The following is a 14,954-nucleotide window of genomic DNA, read 5'->3' as shown; positions in this document are numbered from 1 at the left end:
AGCAATGTCTGTGGAGTTGTTCAAAGTCTGTTCTGAACAGGGTAGTTCATAACAAAATGTTCTTGCCTGGTTTTAAGTGGAAAATGAAAAATAGAAATGGAAGTAGAAAAATCTTTTTGGATAAAAATCTGAGAGCCTCTATTTAGATGAGAAAACTGTTGCTTGGCTGTGAGAAGGAAAGCATCTGTGGTCCAGCTCAATTTTGGGTGTTAACTGCACTAGTATAAAGACCCATCACTTATCCGTGTGTTTGCTAGAGCTTGTCAGCCACTGGAAAACTTTTTGTAATGGTTGTGACAAGAGACCTGGATGTTCCTGCATAGAGCAATCTGTAGAAAAACTTTTCACCTGCAGGGAGCCATGGATGTTATTTCCCTGAAGGCTGCTGGTCTCCCTGTCATCCCATCTGCTGATGTCTCGGAGACCTGCAAGCAGACAGTTGTTTTTCAGTGTTAAGATATGTTGCAAGCTTGCCAGAGAAGCAGTTGCTATGTGGTATTTTTGCTGTTGCCTAAGGGCTGTATGACTAATTGCTGCTTTGATGCTTTGTTTTCTGAAATTGTCTTTCCCCCCCCTCCCTCTTAGATGCTCATTGGAATTGGTGGCTATTAAATAAATGATCCACAGTGGCATGTGTAAAATCCCTAGCTCTGGACCTTATGTAGGCATTCAGTGCCTTTTAATACAAATAAACTGTCATTCCTGCACTGAGCTTTTGCCATATTGCCTGTGCTTTGTCTAATTAGAAGAATATCCAGATGGATGACAGGACAGTTTTCTTGTTTGCTTTCACTACATCTGTCTCTTCTTCCTTGGATCCCTTGTCTTGTGTGGGATTAGCTGTAGAAAAGAAAATACAAATAATAACGGTTGAATTAAGGCTGGGAGAATGATAGAACAGAGCAAATTTCCTTGTAGCTCTGAAAATCTGGAAAGTAAAACAATTGCAATTTGAGTTGAACCTTTAAAAATATCTAGCAAAGTACAAAGTTCTAGCCCTTTTTGGGGAAGGGGTGGAGGTGTGTTAAATATTGAATTTGACCAAATCAAAATATTGTCTTGAATCTGAAATGCTTTCCTTCCCCATGTCCTTGTTTACAAAAACACTGAGGAAGTCTTTCAAACGAAAACCATTTTGATCAGGGAAAATCAAACTTATTTCGTGAAGTGTTTTGTTTAAACAATTAGTCCTAGTCAAAACACACTCAGCAAAACTGGAGTATTTTTATAGTACTTAATCTGTGGCATGTTGAAGGTTCATGTACAATTTTTTCCTCTCCTCTGAAGTTAATCCTCCAAATGTGATGGATTTGTAATTTAATATGGAAGGCAGATGGAAAAAAATACGGGCCTTTGCCTGTTAAGGGTCTGAGAGACCTTTCACAAGGGTAACTTTTTTTTTGCTGGTGTAGTGTATCTTCTTTGTGCTCATTTCAGCCTTATGAAATAATGCACTTTGGGTAAGATAGCTTTGATATATTTGTTCCCTATTCCTTGCCCCATCCCTTGTCCCGTGGAAGAATTTCACCAGGGTAATAATGCCCTGAATGGAAGCATCAATGATGTGAACATTTGGTGTGTTTATCACCATAGTAGAATCATAGAATGGTTTGGGATGGAAGGGACCTTTAAAGGCCATCCAGTCCATCCCCCCTGCAATGGGCAGGGACATCTACAACCAGATCAGGTTGCTCAGAGCCCCATCCAGCCTGGCCTTGAATGTGTCCAGGGATGGGGCATCTACCATCTCTCTGGGCAACCTGTGCCAGTGTTTCACCACCCTCATCATGAGAATTTTTTTCCTTATATCTAGCCTGAATCTACCCTCTTTTACTTTTTACTCAGACTGTCTCTCCAACTGGAGGAATTCTAATGAGGAATTGCATCCTTGCTGTGACTGGTGCAGGATTTTACACTTAAGTAGTTAAAGCCTGAATGTGTCTAGGAACTTCATCTTTCCATGGTAAAGAGAATCTGGAGTGTCAGTTGCAGCACAAAACTTTGTGGAAGTTGAAACCAATTAGTTTGTGTTCTCATTAGCTGATCAGGTTCCCAGCATAAAAATAACCTTTCATCATATACGGTTTGGGAACCGTTTGTTTCTAACAAGGGCTGACCTGAGTAGCCCAGTGCTTTCCTACAGCATATCCTGTAGCTGTTTAAATGTTCTTCGGTCTTTCTTTTAAGTGTCTTGTCCAAACTGTGTGACTCAGGGCAGGGGCAGAGTTCCTGTCTGAGGCTTTCTGTGTCAGTGCTTTTTAATCACTGAAGTGATAAATGAGTGCTAAAAGCAGACTTCCTTAAACAGTTGCAACCTCCCAAGAGCCAGTGACATGGTTTCTGCAGCGTAAAAGCAGCTTCAGTAAAATATATGAAGCGCGATTCTAGTGAAAGGCCAGTGTGTTCACAAGGACGTAGTTGCAATGGAAGGGATCCCTCCCTTATGAGGATCTTAAGCCTGCATTTGTTTTGGGGAGCATGTTTGGCTGAAAGCTAATTCTGACCAAGGACAAATTGGTAACAGTTGTGCTGGACCATCACTAGTAGAAGTTGGAATCAATTAATAGGCAAAAAGCACACGTATGGTTATGTCTGTATGTTTTGTTACATGTGACAGATCAATGAAATAAAATTAAATCTAGTGAACAAAACCTCTGACTTAGGGGTAGTGTGGAAGATTACAATGACATAGAGTCCATCTCTTCCAATTTTCTTATATTATTTACGTGTAGGACTTTCAAGGCAGTGGGTTAACGTAGGCTGATGCAAGAAGGTGTAGTTTACATCTCCCTGGTTTTCCACAGAGCATCAAATGATTATGCATTTCTGCAGACTGGTGATAACCTTCAGTCTTTGCTGTCCCTTGCACAAGTATCATTGATGTATTATTATAGATGATTATTCTGGGAGTTATTGAAAAACACCTGAAAGACAATGCAGCCATTGGTCCCAGCCAGCACGGGTTCACGAGGGGAAAGTCCCACTTGACCAACTTGATTTCCTTCTATGACAAGGTTACCCACCTAGCTGACCAAGGGAAGCCAGTCAATGTAATCTTTTTGGACTTCAGTAAAGCCTTCGATACTGTCTCTCACAGTATCCTCCTGGACAAAATGTCCAGCGTACAGCTGGATAAACACATAATGCAATGGGTGAGCCATTGGCTGATGGGTCGGGCTCAAAGGTTTATAGTAAATGGGATTACATCGGGCTGGCGACCAGTCACTAGCGGGGTTCCACAGGGATCCATCTTGGGGCCAGTGCTCTTCAATACCTTCATAAATGACTTGGGTGCAGGACTGGATGGTTTGTTATCAAAGTTTGCTGATGACATGAAACTGGGAGGAGCTGTTGACACTCTTGAGGGCAGAGAGGCCCTGCAGAGAGATCTGGACAAATGAGGGAGCTGGGCAATCACCAACCATATGAAGTTTATCAAGGACAAGTGCTGGATTTTGCACCTGGGACATGGCAGCCCTGGATGTACCTACAGACTGGGGAATGAGAGGCTGGAGAGCAGCCCTGCAGAGGGGGATCTGGGGATTCTGGTTGATGGCAAGTTGAACATGAGCCAACAGTGTGCCCTGGCAGCCAGGAGGGCCAACCGTGTCCTGGGGTGCGTCAAGCACTGTACTGCTAACTGGGCGAGGGAGGTGATTGTCCCACTCTACTCCACACTGATGTGGCCTCATCTTGAGTACTGCGTGCAGTTTTGGGCACCACAGTACAAAAAGGATATGAAGCTACTAGAGAGTGTCCAGAGGAGAGCCACAAAGATGGTGAAGGGTTTAGAGGGGAAGCCGTACGAGGAGTGGCTGAAGTCCCTTGGTCTGTTCAGCCTGGAGAAGAGGAGACTGAGGGGAGACCTCATCACGGTCTACAGCTTCCTCACAAGGCAAGGAGGAGGGGCAGGCGCTGATCTCTTCTCCCTGGTGACCAGTGATAGGACCTGAGGGAACGGCAGGAAGATATGCCAGGGGAGGTTTAGGTTGGACCTTAGGAAAAGGTTCTTCACCCAAAGGGTGGTGGAGCATTGGAACAAGCTCCCCCGGGAGGTAGTCACAGCACCAAGCCTGATAATGTTTAAGAAGCAATAGGACAATGCCCTCAGGCATATGGTGTTGGTTTTTTTTTGGGTTGTTCTATGCAGGGACAGGAGTTGGACTCGATGATGCTTGGGGGTCCCTTCTGACTCAGGACATTCTATGATTCTATGATCAGCCTAGAAAGCAAGGAAACACCTCATTCCCTGCATGTAAAATGGAAAAGACAAACCAAAGCTAACCTTGACTTTCATGTGTCTTTTTTTTTTTTTTTTGTCTTTTCTTCTGCACTAAATTAGCAGGGACAAACTGAGAGAATCTTCCCAGCTGTTGGTGAGATGAAGCATCAGTCCTGGCAGGCTATGATATACAAATGTGCAGTAGGAGAAAACAAAGCAACAGGAATAGTGTCAGGGAGGGAGACTTTTTTAAAACTGATTTTTATTTGCTTTCATTTCTGGTTCTGTCTCCCCTGCGATGAAGACACAAATAGTGTGTAGAGTATGTATTTTTTTTATACTGCTCTACTGCTGCAATGTTTTTTGAGCTTGAATATTTAATTATATGTAGTAGTACTTGTAACAAAATTTGGGGCTTCTTGAATATGATGCTGTACAACGATGGCAAAGCTGTCCCTGCCTTCATAAACTTGCAACTTACATGGAGGAAGCAAAGATTTTTAAGAGGAAACAAAACTAATAGGGCCAGCCAACTGGACTGGAGTCCCACAGCCTGTCAGGAGTAAAGCCGGGAATAGAAACACATCGGTGAAATCCCAAAGAGGCTAGTGCCCACACTGCTGTTCATGCAGGAGGATATCCTCAGGCTATCCTGTATCTTCCTGTCCTCAGGAAATAATTCAGACAGGATGAGCACTCAAAACAACTCCGTGAACGCTTGGAGGGTGGAGCACCCCTCTTAAAATCCCCTGGCTTCTCACTAGTAGAACAACTGACTTGATTTCAAATGGAATATCCAAGTTGGGGAAAATAAAGCTATTGCCTAGAGGATCAAAATTTGAGACATGACAGAAACGCTTTCAGACACTTGCAACATTGCTAGAAACTCAAAGCATAAAACCATCAGGTGCTGATTTACCACCTTGAATGACATTAAATGCTTTTGGTTAGAAGCTACTCTGTGAATTAGTCTTTTTTTTGGTAAAGGCTTGGGTTTGCTGTCCTGTCTCTGTAGTCACTAATGACCTTAAGATGCTGCTGAGAAGGAAGTAGGTTTTAGCCCACATGTCCAGTTTTTTCGGTGTACTTCGCACAGTGCCATAGTTCCTGAATACTTCCAGGAGTATATTAAGCAAACTAACATCTGTAGAATAACTAACATCTGTTGTGCTGTTTTTTGTTTCCTCCCTAGGGGAGATGTGTGGGCAGAGTGGCTTGTTTTATTTTAGAAGGACTTCCAAAACAACAAAAAAGCACATTTAAAAAAAACCAACCTGAAACAAGTCATCCCTGAGAGCTCAACAAAAGCATGTGATACATGTGCACATATAAGGTAAAGTAAATGTACCGTGTGTTTCAAGCGGAAGGCAGCAAGGTGGGTTTTGGCCCTTCCTTCCAATGGGAGTTTGCTCAGTGGACCAGTTTGGAGAAGGCTCCTTGTCCTGAGCCAGTGAGCTGCACTTCACGGTAGAAAGTTTTTCTCTTGAGCTAAAGGATCAAAGCTGCTGACTTGAGCCTTCAGTCTGGAGCTCTCGTCAGCCTCTTGGGCACAGTGTCTCATGCTGCCTGCTGCTGTTTTTAATCAAACTCAGTGAGTGCAGTTCTCAGCAGCCATGCTTTGGGCAGTGGCTGCAGTCTTCCATCTGAAGCTGGCTGCCTCTTAAGCAATCTGTCGTGTGCATGTTTATATTTTTCCCAAATGCTTTGTGAGTCTTTGGGCTCAAAAAAGTGCAGGAAAATACAAGGTGATTCCTATTTTTAATCAAGTGGAACTGAAATTTTGTTGCTTGCTTTCTTTGCCTTACAGCTGTAGCTCTCCAAAGTATCCCATCCTGCCTACCTCAGCTGACAAAAGCTTCCCTTAAACTTATGAATAATTTATTTCTTTCAGTACTCCTTTTTTCTATTTTTTTATCCTTCCTTTTATTAGTATCAGAATGACTGTTTCTGTGTCAGTGTTTTATGTACGTCCTACTTTCATTTGTAAAACGTTGCTGTTGTACTGCTGCTGATGACTGTATTCTTATTTCTAACCAAATTTGCTAGGTAGTCCTGTTTACAGAAGCTTAAAACTTCAGGCTGTGTAGCTGGTTTGGATTAATCCTAGAGTAGTTTAACTTTGGAAGGGAACTCTGCATGTCATCTGGTCCAACCTCCCACCCAAAGCAGGGCCAGTTTCAAAGTTGTATTAGGTTGCTCAGGACCTTGTACTTACTGCTGACATCCTGCAAATAATTTTAACTATGAAAATTGTAATTATGAAAGCTTCATATATGCTAGTACACATTTACCACTGTTACTTTTAACCAACAGTTAAGTTTGTAAATGTGTACTAAACGGCTTTTTTCTTTTGCTGTTGTGGTCTGTTCTAATTAAGTCTGGTTGCAAAAGTCATTGCGTTTGTGTTACTCCTTTTGCGTAAGCGTGGAAAAGAAATTTTCTGGTTCAACTTTTTAATGCAATCTGACTTCGGAAAAAAAAGCTAAAAAAAAAATAGCAGGGTGGTTTGAGTTGTAAAGTATACTTCACACAGTTTAGGGAGTTTATTACTTGTTTGCGTACCTGTTCAACAGAGGATGGTGAAAGAAAGCGCTTGTTGGGTGAGAAGCAGCAGCTCCCATGTGCAGCCCTGCGTGTTCCTGCAGCACAGTTTGGCTACGCGACAGCTCCATCTGCTGTTCTTGAACTACGGCTTTCCCTTTGTGTGCAAACCTTTCACTTCACAATTTTATATTGGTTCTTGTGTTTCTTCCCTCTGACTTTGTCCATTTTCAAACAGTTTTAACTCTTATGAGGAGTTACTCCTTGGGACACCTCCAAACTGTGTTTTGATGTTCTGGATTCAGAATTTCTTGAATTTCTTGGCAAGAACCAGCAGTTGTGACATCTCTCTGTCTGCTTTACAAACATTAGATTTTCTTTTTTAGTCGTGTTATCTGTCTTACCCTTGCAAAGACAAGTTACTACAAGATATGAAGCCCCATCATCTAGCAATAAAGGAGTTCCTGCTCTTCAGTTGAGTAATAGGTACTTGTGGGGTTTTTTTTTTTCCTGCAGAAGTCTGGACTTGTGTCTGTGCTGCCTGGGATCTTACACATGTCCATGGTTTGTGTTATGGGTATGATGAACAGAGGCAATTTAGCTGCTGTGAGGCTATCAAAATCTTACAGATTGAGGGAAGAATGGGAAAGAAGAATGTATCTGATGGCAGTAAGTGAGTCTACAGCGTGGCTCAGAATTGAGATGGAGAATCATGACACTTTGATCATTGTGGTTACTAAAACCGGCAAAATAAATCTTAAATTCCTGTACTTTTTTCCCTCTTGGTATTGAGAGGCAGACTCGCTAGAGCACTGGGATTTTGGGGTTTGTTTTATGGGAGTAGACTGACAGATCACATCACAAGGAAACCATAGTAAATCGCATCTCTCAAGAAAATTAGACATCATTTGGGAAAATATATTCATATCGTAATATTACTACCTAATTTTTCAGCTCCTGTGGAATAAGAACAGTAAGATGGGCTTTAGAATTTGTTCTGCACAATACCCCACTGAATAACCTCAGCCTAGTGCCAAAAGGATGCCTATTCATTAAATTATTCTGATTTTTTCTTTTTTTTTTTTCTTCCCTTCCACTGTATGTTTTTTGTCTGTTGCATATTAAGCTGCCTGCACTGAGAAGATTTTGGTACGTATCTTTGTAGTTCAGGAAAGCTGAATACTTTTTGTGGTGTAGTCTTGTAGTTGGCATTGTGGCTTCAGGCAGGAAGGATGCAGAATCAAGTTTTAAAGCTAAGTGTTTAATTTCAGATAATTCCATAAAAGGCAGACAGGACACATGAGGCTGTTTTTTCCTATCTGTGGCTAGCAGCCTAGCCAGAGAAGTTAAATAGAAAAAGATACTTCTCCCCTTTACAAACAGAACTGGAACAGAAGACGTATCAGTTGTACTTTCTAATAGTGTTGGAGTTCGTTAAACTATACTGTGATTTTTATTAGATATGCCTTATCTAATCCTTCTCTTTAATTGTCCCAAGGTCTTATGACCAAACACTTTCAGTTGCTGACCTTGTTCTGCCTTTCTACATCTAATCACTCTTGATTACACTTGATGTAGAAAGTGAAACTGAAGTTAATAACTGTGCAAATGAAAAAGGAGCAGGTGAGTTGTAAAATAAGTGTCAAATAAGCCCAGCGTATGTTGTCAGCACTTGAATTCAGTGAAAGATCCCTTAAATATGCACGTGATAACATCACCACTTACTTACTCATAAGCAGTAAATGGTCCCACTAAGCAAAACTGGAGGACATAGATAAATTAGTTTTATTTGGGTCTGGAAGCAGTCACTGAAGTTAACTTATTCAGGGTGAAGACCTTGTCTCTTATGTCTGTCAAGACCGTGCACAGACCTTCAGCTGCTCCTGCTGCTCTGCTAGCAGTGAGCTGCAACACAGCTGTCCTCTCACTTCAGTCCAAGAGTGAGTAAGCTTTGAGAGAGTTTGGAAATTACACTTTGCAGCGGATTGTAGATCTCAAATAAGTTTCTGCGTTCTCTTCGACCGAAAGCAAATATAAGTACGTGGTGTGGAGTAGCTGGATCCTGCAGGTCAAGAGTTAGGCTTTCCTGAGCTGCCTGGAGGAATCTGCCTAGCAGTTAGGTCACTATGTTAGCAGCGAGTGCTTGGATTTGTGTGTGATTTGCTGCTTTTTAACATTAACTTGCAGATGTTCTCAAAACAGGAAATGTGAAAGGTTGGTTCCTGGAGCAGCTGAGAGATTTGGCAGAGTTGTTGGTGTAAAGGCAGATGGGTGAGAAGAGATGCTCAAGCCAGCAGATGTCAGGCTGTTACCACCAGCAAGAAACAATACGAAGGGAAAAGATGATGCTTTGTGCTGATGGAAGTCAAAATTGGGAAACTACAGGTCATCTTCAACTGATGAATAAAAGTAGTGATGATTTGTGAATACATGGTGACTAAGCAGCATAGCTCTTCTGGAGTAGTTTTGTGGTTTTGTTTGGCTGGTTTTTTTTTTTAATTTTTCATTGTAAAAGCCTGTGCGGGTATTCCAGAATAAGATTATCCAGAATAAGATTATGCCCATGCAGAGAGTTACCTTGTAAAAGCAAATGATAAACTGTCCAGTATGGATAAATGCTTGGGGAAGGGTGAAAGGGGATAGTGCATACAAAGCAGCGCGACTAAAAGCTGAAAAACTGACCTTGAGAATAGAAACTAAATTTCTAATGAGGGACTAAAGCTAACACTGTGGGGATTGGGTTAAGTGGTATGTACAGGCTTGCAATAGTTATAGGGCAGTGAAAAAATTGGGGAGGGTATGTGAATTAGTGAAAATTGCAAGGAAAGAAGGAGAAACATTCCATAAAACTATCTGAAAAATATGTCAATAGCACAAGAAGTATGGAGAATGAGTATTTTCTAAGAATTAAAAAAAAAAAAAAAACCAAAACCACTTTCTAACAAAAATCTGTTTAAATTTCAGTCTTATGCCAAAAGGGGGAGGGAAGGAAGAGGTGCAGTTTTTCCTTTAGTTGATTTTTTAATAAATGATAAGGCTAGTAAGGAATTTTCCGAAGACTCAAAGCATTGCAGGACAATGACTCTTTTTACTTGTTGATACAGTTTTATTAGATCAGATGCTTCGTGACCCCTCAGCAGATTTGTCTGATTTCCTAAATATATTTATAATATCTCATGTTAAAATGATACTAGCATGGATTTCTTTTTTTACAGCTGAAAATAATTTCTCCTTCAGTGTATACATCTGTAATTTTGGCTGGTTTCCTTTGTAAAGCAGAAGAATTCTGATGTATTAGGAATCTAAGAATATAAATTAATTCAATGTCATATTTTTTCTCAGTAAAACTTGCTTGCTTTTTTTATTTTTCAATGGCAAAGTGACTGTCAGCATTTGCAGTGGACTCCATGTTCAGTTTTACCTTTCTGAACATGTTGTTGGTTTTCCTTGTTCTTAGATTGATCACTTTGGATTTGATGAAAATCTTACATTCCAGCAGCGCTATCTAGTAGCAGATCAGCACTGGAAGAAAGACAATGGACCAATACTATTTTATACAGGCAATGAAGGAGACATCACGTGGTTCTGCAACAATACGGTATGTAGAAAATAGATTCTTGATTCTTGAATGACAGTCCTTCTTTCCACTAGTGGCCTACTGAAAAATAAGGAAGAGCAAGGACACGGTGTCAGAATATCATTTAAAGAGAAGTTTGTAATGGTCGTTATGATTGTTATAGGAGAAAGAAGAAGCTGAAAAAAAAAAAACCCACAGAAAAAGTTCTAGGGGGTTCAGGGTCCTATTCGAAGCCCATGGAAGTCAAAGGGATGCACTTGTATTAACTTCCTGGAGTAGTGAAGAAAAATTTCTAGAGGAAACACTATAAGGTGCCTCAAGCTAAGAATGTAGAATTTTGGACCAAATCACACCTATCCCAGTACTTTAGATTCCCCAAGTAAAATGGGAGGTTTTGATATTTTCTTTTGTTTTCTCCAGAAGAAAAATGTGAAGTGAAATGAAGGGGGCTGGAAACCTAAGATAGATGATTCTTGTTTTCTGACAAGATCTGTGGAAGCTTTTACTTCCCTGACTGATACAAATGCAGAATGGTGCGTGTGGGCATTTTTCAGCCACTTCAATACAAAGTCCAGTAATGCAACAGGAGGTGGCATGTGCTGGGCTCAAAGCAACCAAGGACTGCTTACACACTTTGTTCTGTCAGCAGGTGATCTCTGTCTGCCTGTTTCCATAACTGGTGGTAACAAGCTGCTGTCAACAAGTAATAACAAGTTGTAGTTATTTATTAGTTGAAAATACGTGTATTGCAATGCTCTAGATTATTGTTTATTGACAAGCAAATTTTGTTTTCTGTAATGCAGTCCTAACTCAAATGTTTGCTTTTCTCCTGTAGTGTTTTTTATTTCCTATGGATTAAGCTCGTGCTATAGGAGTTCTGGCAGGATTGCCTGTATACTGCTTAATAATTTGCAGCATTGACATATACATATTTTCTTTGTATGTGTCCCTGTCTCTGGGTGGATGTCTGGTTTGTGTGTTTTCTTACTTCGGTGGTACTTTAAAACCAAATTGCACTCTGTCTTTATAGTTCTATTTTGATAGTGATATCTTTCTAATCAAAGAATAAGAGTTGGAATACACTAGACTGAAAATAGAGACTTTGAAAATAATTGATTCAACTTATTTAAATGTCTGTTTTCTTCCAACCAGGGTTTTATGTGGGATGTGGCTGAAGAACTTAATGCCATGTTAGTATTTGCTGAACATAGATATTATGGAGAATCTTTGCCCTTTGGTAATGAGTCTTTCAGTGTAAGTGTCGTCTTTTGTCTTCCTTAACTGCGTTCTATACAAACATAATTCTGCCTATTGTAATGCTTGCCAGTGCAATGACTGTCAGCCTGAGTAAGATTTAGATGTGCTAGAAGCACACAACTATCCTATTTTTGTAATTATCAATTCTAGGATTAAAAAAATTATAATCTGAGATTTTTAGCACTTCAAGGGACACCTGCAAAGAATATTTCGTTTGTTATCAGGCACAGATTTAGAACTCAACAGCTGCTATGGGAAATAAAAGACTGCTGCTGGAAATCACTCCAGTGCTGTATATAACCTGCTTTCTTTGTCTCAGGATTCCAAGCATCTGAATTACCTGACGTCAGAACAAGCCCTGGCAGACTTCGCAGTACTGGTTGAGTACTTAAAGACGACCATTGCGGGAGCCCGTTACAGTCCTGTCATAGCTATAGGAGGATCTTATGGAGGAATGCTTGCAGCCTGGTTTAGGATGAAGTACCCCCATGTGGTAGTTGGGTGAGTGTACTCATCCTGCTCAAACACAGAGCAGCCATTTGTTACTTCTGTGCTATAAATATTACAGCAATGGGAGAAATACCGTAATTCAGGCTGGCTTGAATTTTTCACTATTGGGAGGAGGACTTAAGTTACCTTGAATTTGGGAAGAGGCACTGTTTGCCTACTAAAGACAACTGTAGGTCAGCAGGTACTGGATGGTGTATATTTTCAGAGCTATCTGTTTTGTAAAAACAATTATTATGAATATTGATTTTGCACCTAACTTTTTTAGCACCACCAGACTTCCTGGTGACTTGAGGCAGGTCTTTAATCTCTTCAGTGCCTTCATTCCAGGCTGGGAAACAAGATAAGTAAACAGAATCATAGAATGGTTTGGGTTGGAAGAGACCCTTAAAGGCCATCTAGTCCAACCCCCTGCAATGAGCAGGGACATCTACAACTAGATCACGTTGCTCAGAGCCCCGTCCAAACTGACCTTGAATGTTCCCAGGGATGGGGCATCTCCCACCTCTCTGGGCAACCTGTGCCAGTGTTTCAGCACCCTCAGTGTAATAAACTTCTTCCTTATATCTAGTCTGAATCTACCCTCTTTTAGTTTAAAACCATTACCCCTTGTCCTATCGCTATTGGCCCTGCTAAAAAGTCTGTCCCTACCTTTCTTATAAGCCTCCTTTAATTACTGAAAGGCTGCAATAAGGTCTCCCTGCAGCCTTCTCTTTTCCAGGCTGAACAACCCCAGCTCCCTCAGCCTGTCCTCATAGTAGAGGTGTTCCATCCCTCTGATCATTTTGGTGGCCTCCTCCGGCCCCGCTCCAACAGGTCCATGTCCTTCCTGTGCCGAGGACTCCAGGGCTGGACGCAGGGCTCCAGGGGGGTCTCACCGGAGCGGAGCAGAGGGGCAGAATCCCCTCCCTCGCCCTGCTGGCCACGCTGCTTTTGATGCAGCCCAGGATACGGTTGGCTTTCTTGGCTTTCCTGGCTCACGTCCAGCTTTTTGTCTATCAGTACCCCCAAATCCTTCTCCTCAGGGCTGCTCTCAATCCCTTCATCCCCCAGCTTGTATTGATACCAGGGGTTCACATGGGCCCACTTCTTGAGCTTGTCCAGGTCCCTCTGGATGGCATCTCATCCCTCAGATGTGTCAATCACACCTGCTAGAGAGTAAATTTTTGTGGTCAGGGGCTCTCTTCAGTTAAGGTTGCACAATGCCTAGTGAGAAAGACCTAGTTGCTAGATGAGAATGAAAAATAATGCAGTAAGCAAGTCTGAATTTCTACTTTATGTATTTACTGATATCTTTGTACTAGAGCCCAAGACTCATAACCTTCAACAGCCTTTGCATGCAGAATAGTTTTGCAACGTTATGGTTAGTTCACCTAGGGCTCAGTGTCCAAGATAATTATAAAAGCTACTCAGATAGTGGCTGTGGGGAGGGTATTGACAAGAGGATGGAAGTTCAGTTTGCAGGGGTTCAGGATGCATGGTTTTCCAAACAATCTTTTTATTCCCTTTGCAGAGCGCTGGCAGCCTCTGCCCCAATCTGGCAGTTTGGTGATTTGGTTCCATGTGGCACTTATTTCAGCATAGTGACTAATGATTTCAAAAAAAGTGGGACAGGCTGCTCAGAAAGCATCCGGAATTCCTGGAATGCCATTAACCACCTTTCTTCAACAGGTGAGACCTCAGCAATACTTCTTCAAAGGGTCGTAATTTTCAGGATTGTGTTATGGCTTCATAAAATCGAGTTTACGATATAGCTTTCCCCTGTATATGTATTGATTTTTTTGAAACTATACTCTTAATACTGAAAACTGTCAAATGATCTTAGCATTATTTTTTAAATGTCTGTTTTGTTGGATCACAAGCTTTGTTCATGCCTGGTGTGATTCAGAATCCAGGTCCAAACATCCCTAAGGTCAGACAGGAACTGACTCCCGATCAGAACCTCAAGGCTTGTATTCCTTTCTGACAAAGTAGGATAGTTGTTACTCTAAAAAAATAGTTTAAATACCAACAGAGGCAATCAGGTATAGAAAATTACTGCAATCCTTATGGATTCAGTGCTAGGGACTCAGTTGAACTCGATCTTAAGGGTCTTTTCCAACCTAAATGATTCTACAATTCTACAACTACCTGAAAGGAGGTTTTAGCGAGGTTGGTGTTGGTCTCTTTTCCCAGGTAGCAAGTGATAGGATGAGAGGAAACAGCCTCAAGTTGTGCCAGGGGAGGTTTAGATTGGATGTTAGAAAAAATTCCTTCAGTGAAAGGGTAGTCAGGCACTGGAACAGGCTGCCCAGGGAAATGGCTGAGTCCTTCATCCCTGGAGGTGTTTCAAAGACATGTAGATGTGGCGCTTAGGGACATGGTCTAGTGGTGGACTTGGCGGTGTTAGGTTAGTGGTTGGACTCGATGATCTTAAAGGTCCTTTCCAACCTAAACAATTCTATGATTCTATATCAGAGGAGTTCACTGTACAGCAAAGGAATTCAATTAAACAAAAATAATCTTGCTACTTGAGTTCAGTGTCCTATAAAGAAAGCCTAGTATGATGAGTTAGCTAAATAAAATTAGGGGAGCTGAATAGGACAAGTTCTAGACCAGATAAAATAATGAAAGGAAACACCAGGAGAGTCCCAGGAGATCTATCTATTAATAGTCCATGCACTGTCAGCTAGCTGGTTTGAAGTTTTCCTTTCATTGGAAGAAGACTGCCCTGATGTTACTTCCTATCAAAAAAATGCCAAATGGCTTGTAAATCTGTCTCTGTGTTTTTAGATAATGTTATTTTAGCTGTGACATACCCATACGCTGTAGTATGCAGGTTGTATTTTCCTTCACTTAGAGGTGATGACT

The 14,954-nt window shown here is 41.3% G+C and overlaps 1 protein-coding gene across 4 annotated transcripts in view; it reads left to right on the top strand.

Moving 5' to 3' along the window:
* PRCP (prolylcarboxypeptidase) overlaps positions 1 to 14,954 on the top strand; it is a 34,359-nt gene that overhangs the window by 7,584 nt on the left and 11,821 nt on the right. Inside the window, exons 2-7 of one of the 4 annotated variants that reach the window (XM_087758568.1) lie at positions 5,415 to 5,555; positions 8,966 to 9,148; positions 10,221 to 10,361; positions 11,493 to 11,594; positions 11,917 to 12,098; positions 13,618 to 13,775. In XM_087758568.1, the coding sequence (XP_087614694.1) occupies positions 9,122 to 9,148; positions 10,221 to 10,361; positions 11,493 to 11,594; positions 11,917 to 12,098; positions 13,618 to 13,775 (610 nt within the window). In that variant the 5' untranslated portion in view covers positions 5,415 to 5,555; positions 8,966 to 9,121. The remainder of the gene's footprint in view (positions 1 to 5,414; positions 5,556 to 8,965; positions 9,149 to 10,220; positions 10,362 to 11,492; positions 11,595 to 11,916; positions 12,099 to 13,617; positions 13,776 to 14,954) is intronic. The other 3 variants (XM_087758570.1, XM_087758569.1, XM_087758566.1) reach the window with 3 other exon arrangements.

The sequence above is a fragment of the Nipponia nippon genome, unplaced genomic scaffold (genome assembly GCF_047370975.1).
Source record: "Nipponia nippon isolate SJK-2023a ecotype South Korea unplaced genomic scaffold, ASM4737097v1 scaffold_2, whole genome shotgun sequence".
NCBI lineage: Eukaryota > Metazoa > Chordata > Aves > Pelecaniformes > Threskiornithidae > Nipponia > Nipponia nippon.
This window is presented reverse-complemented; position numbering and strand designations above follow the sequence as displayed.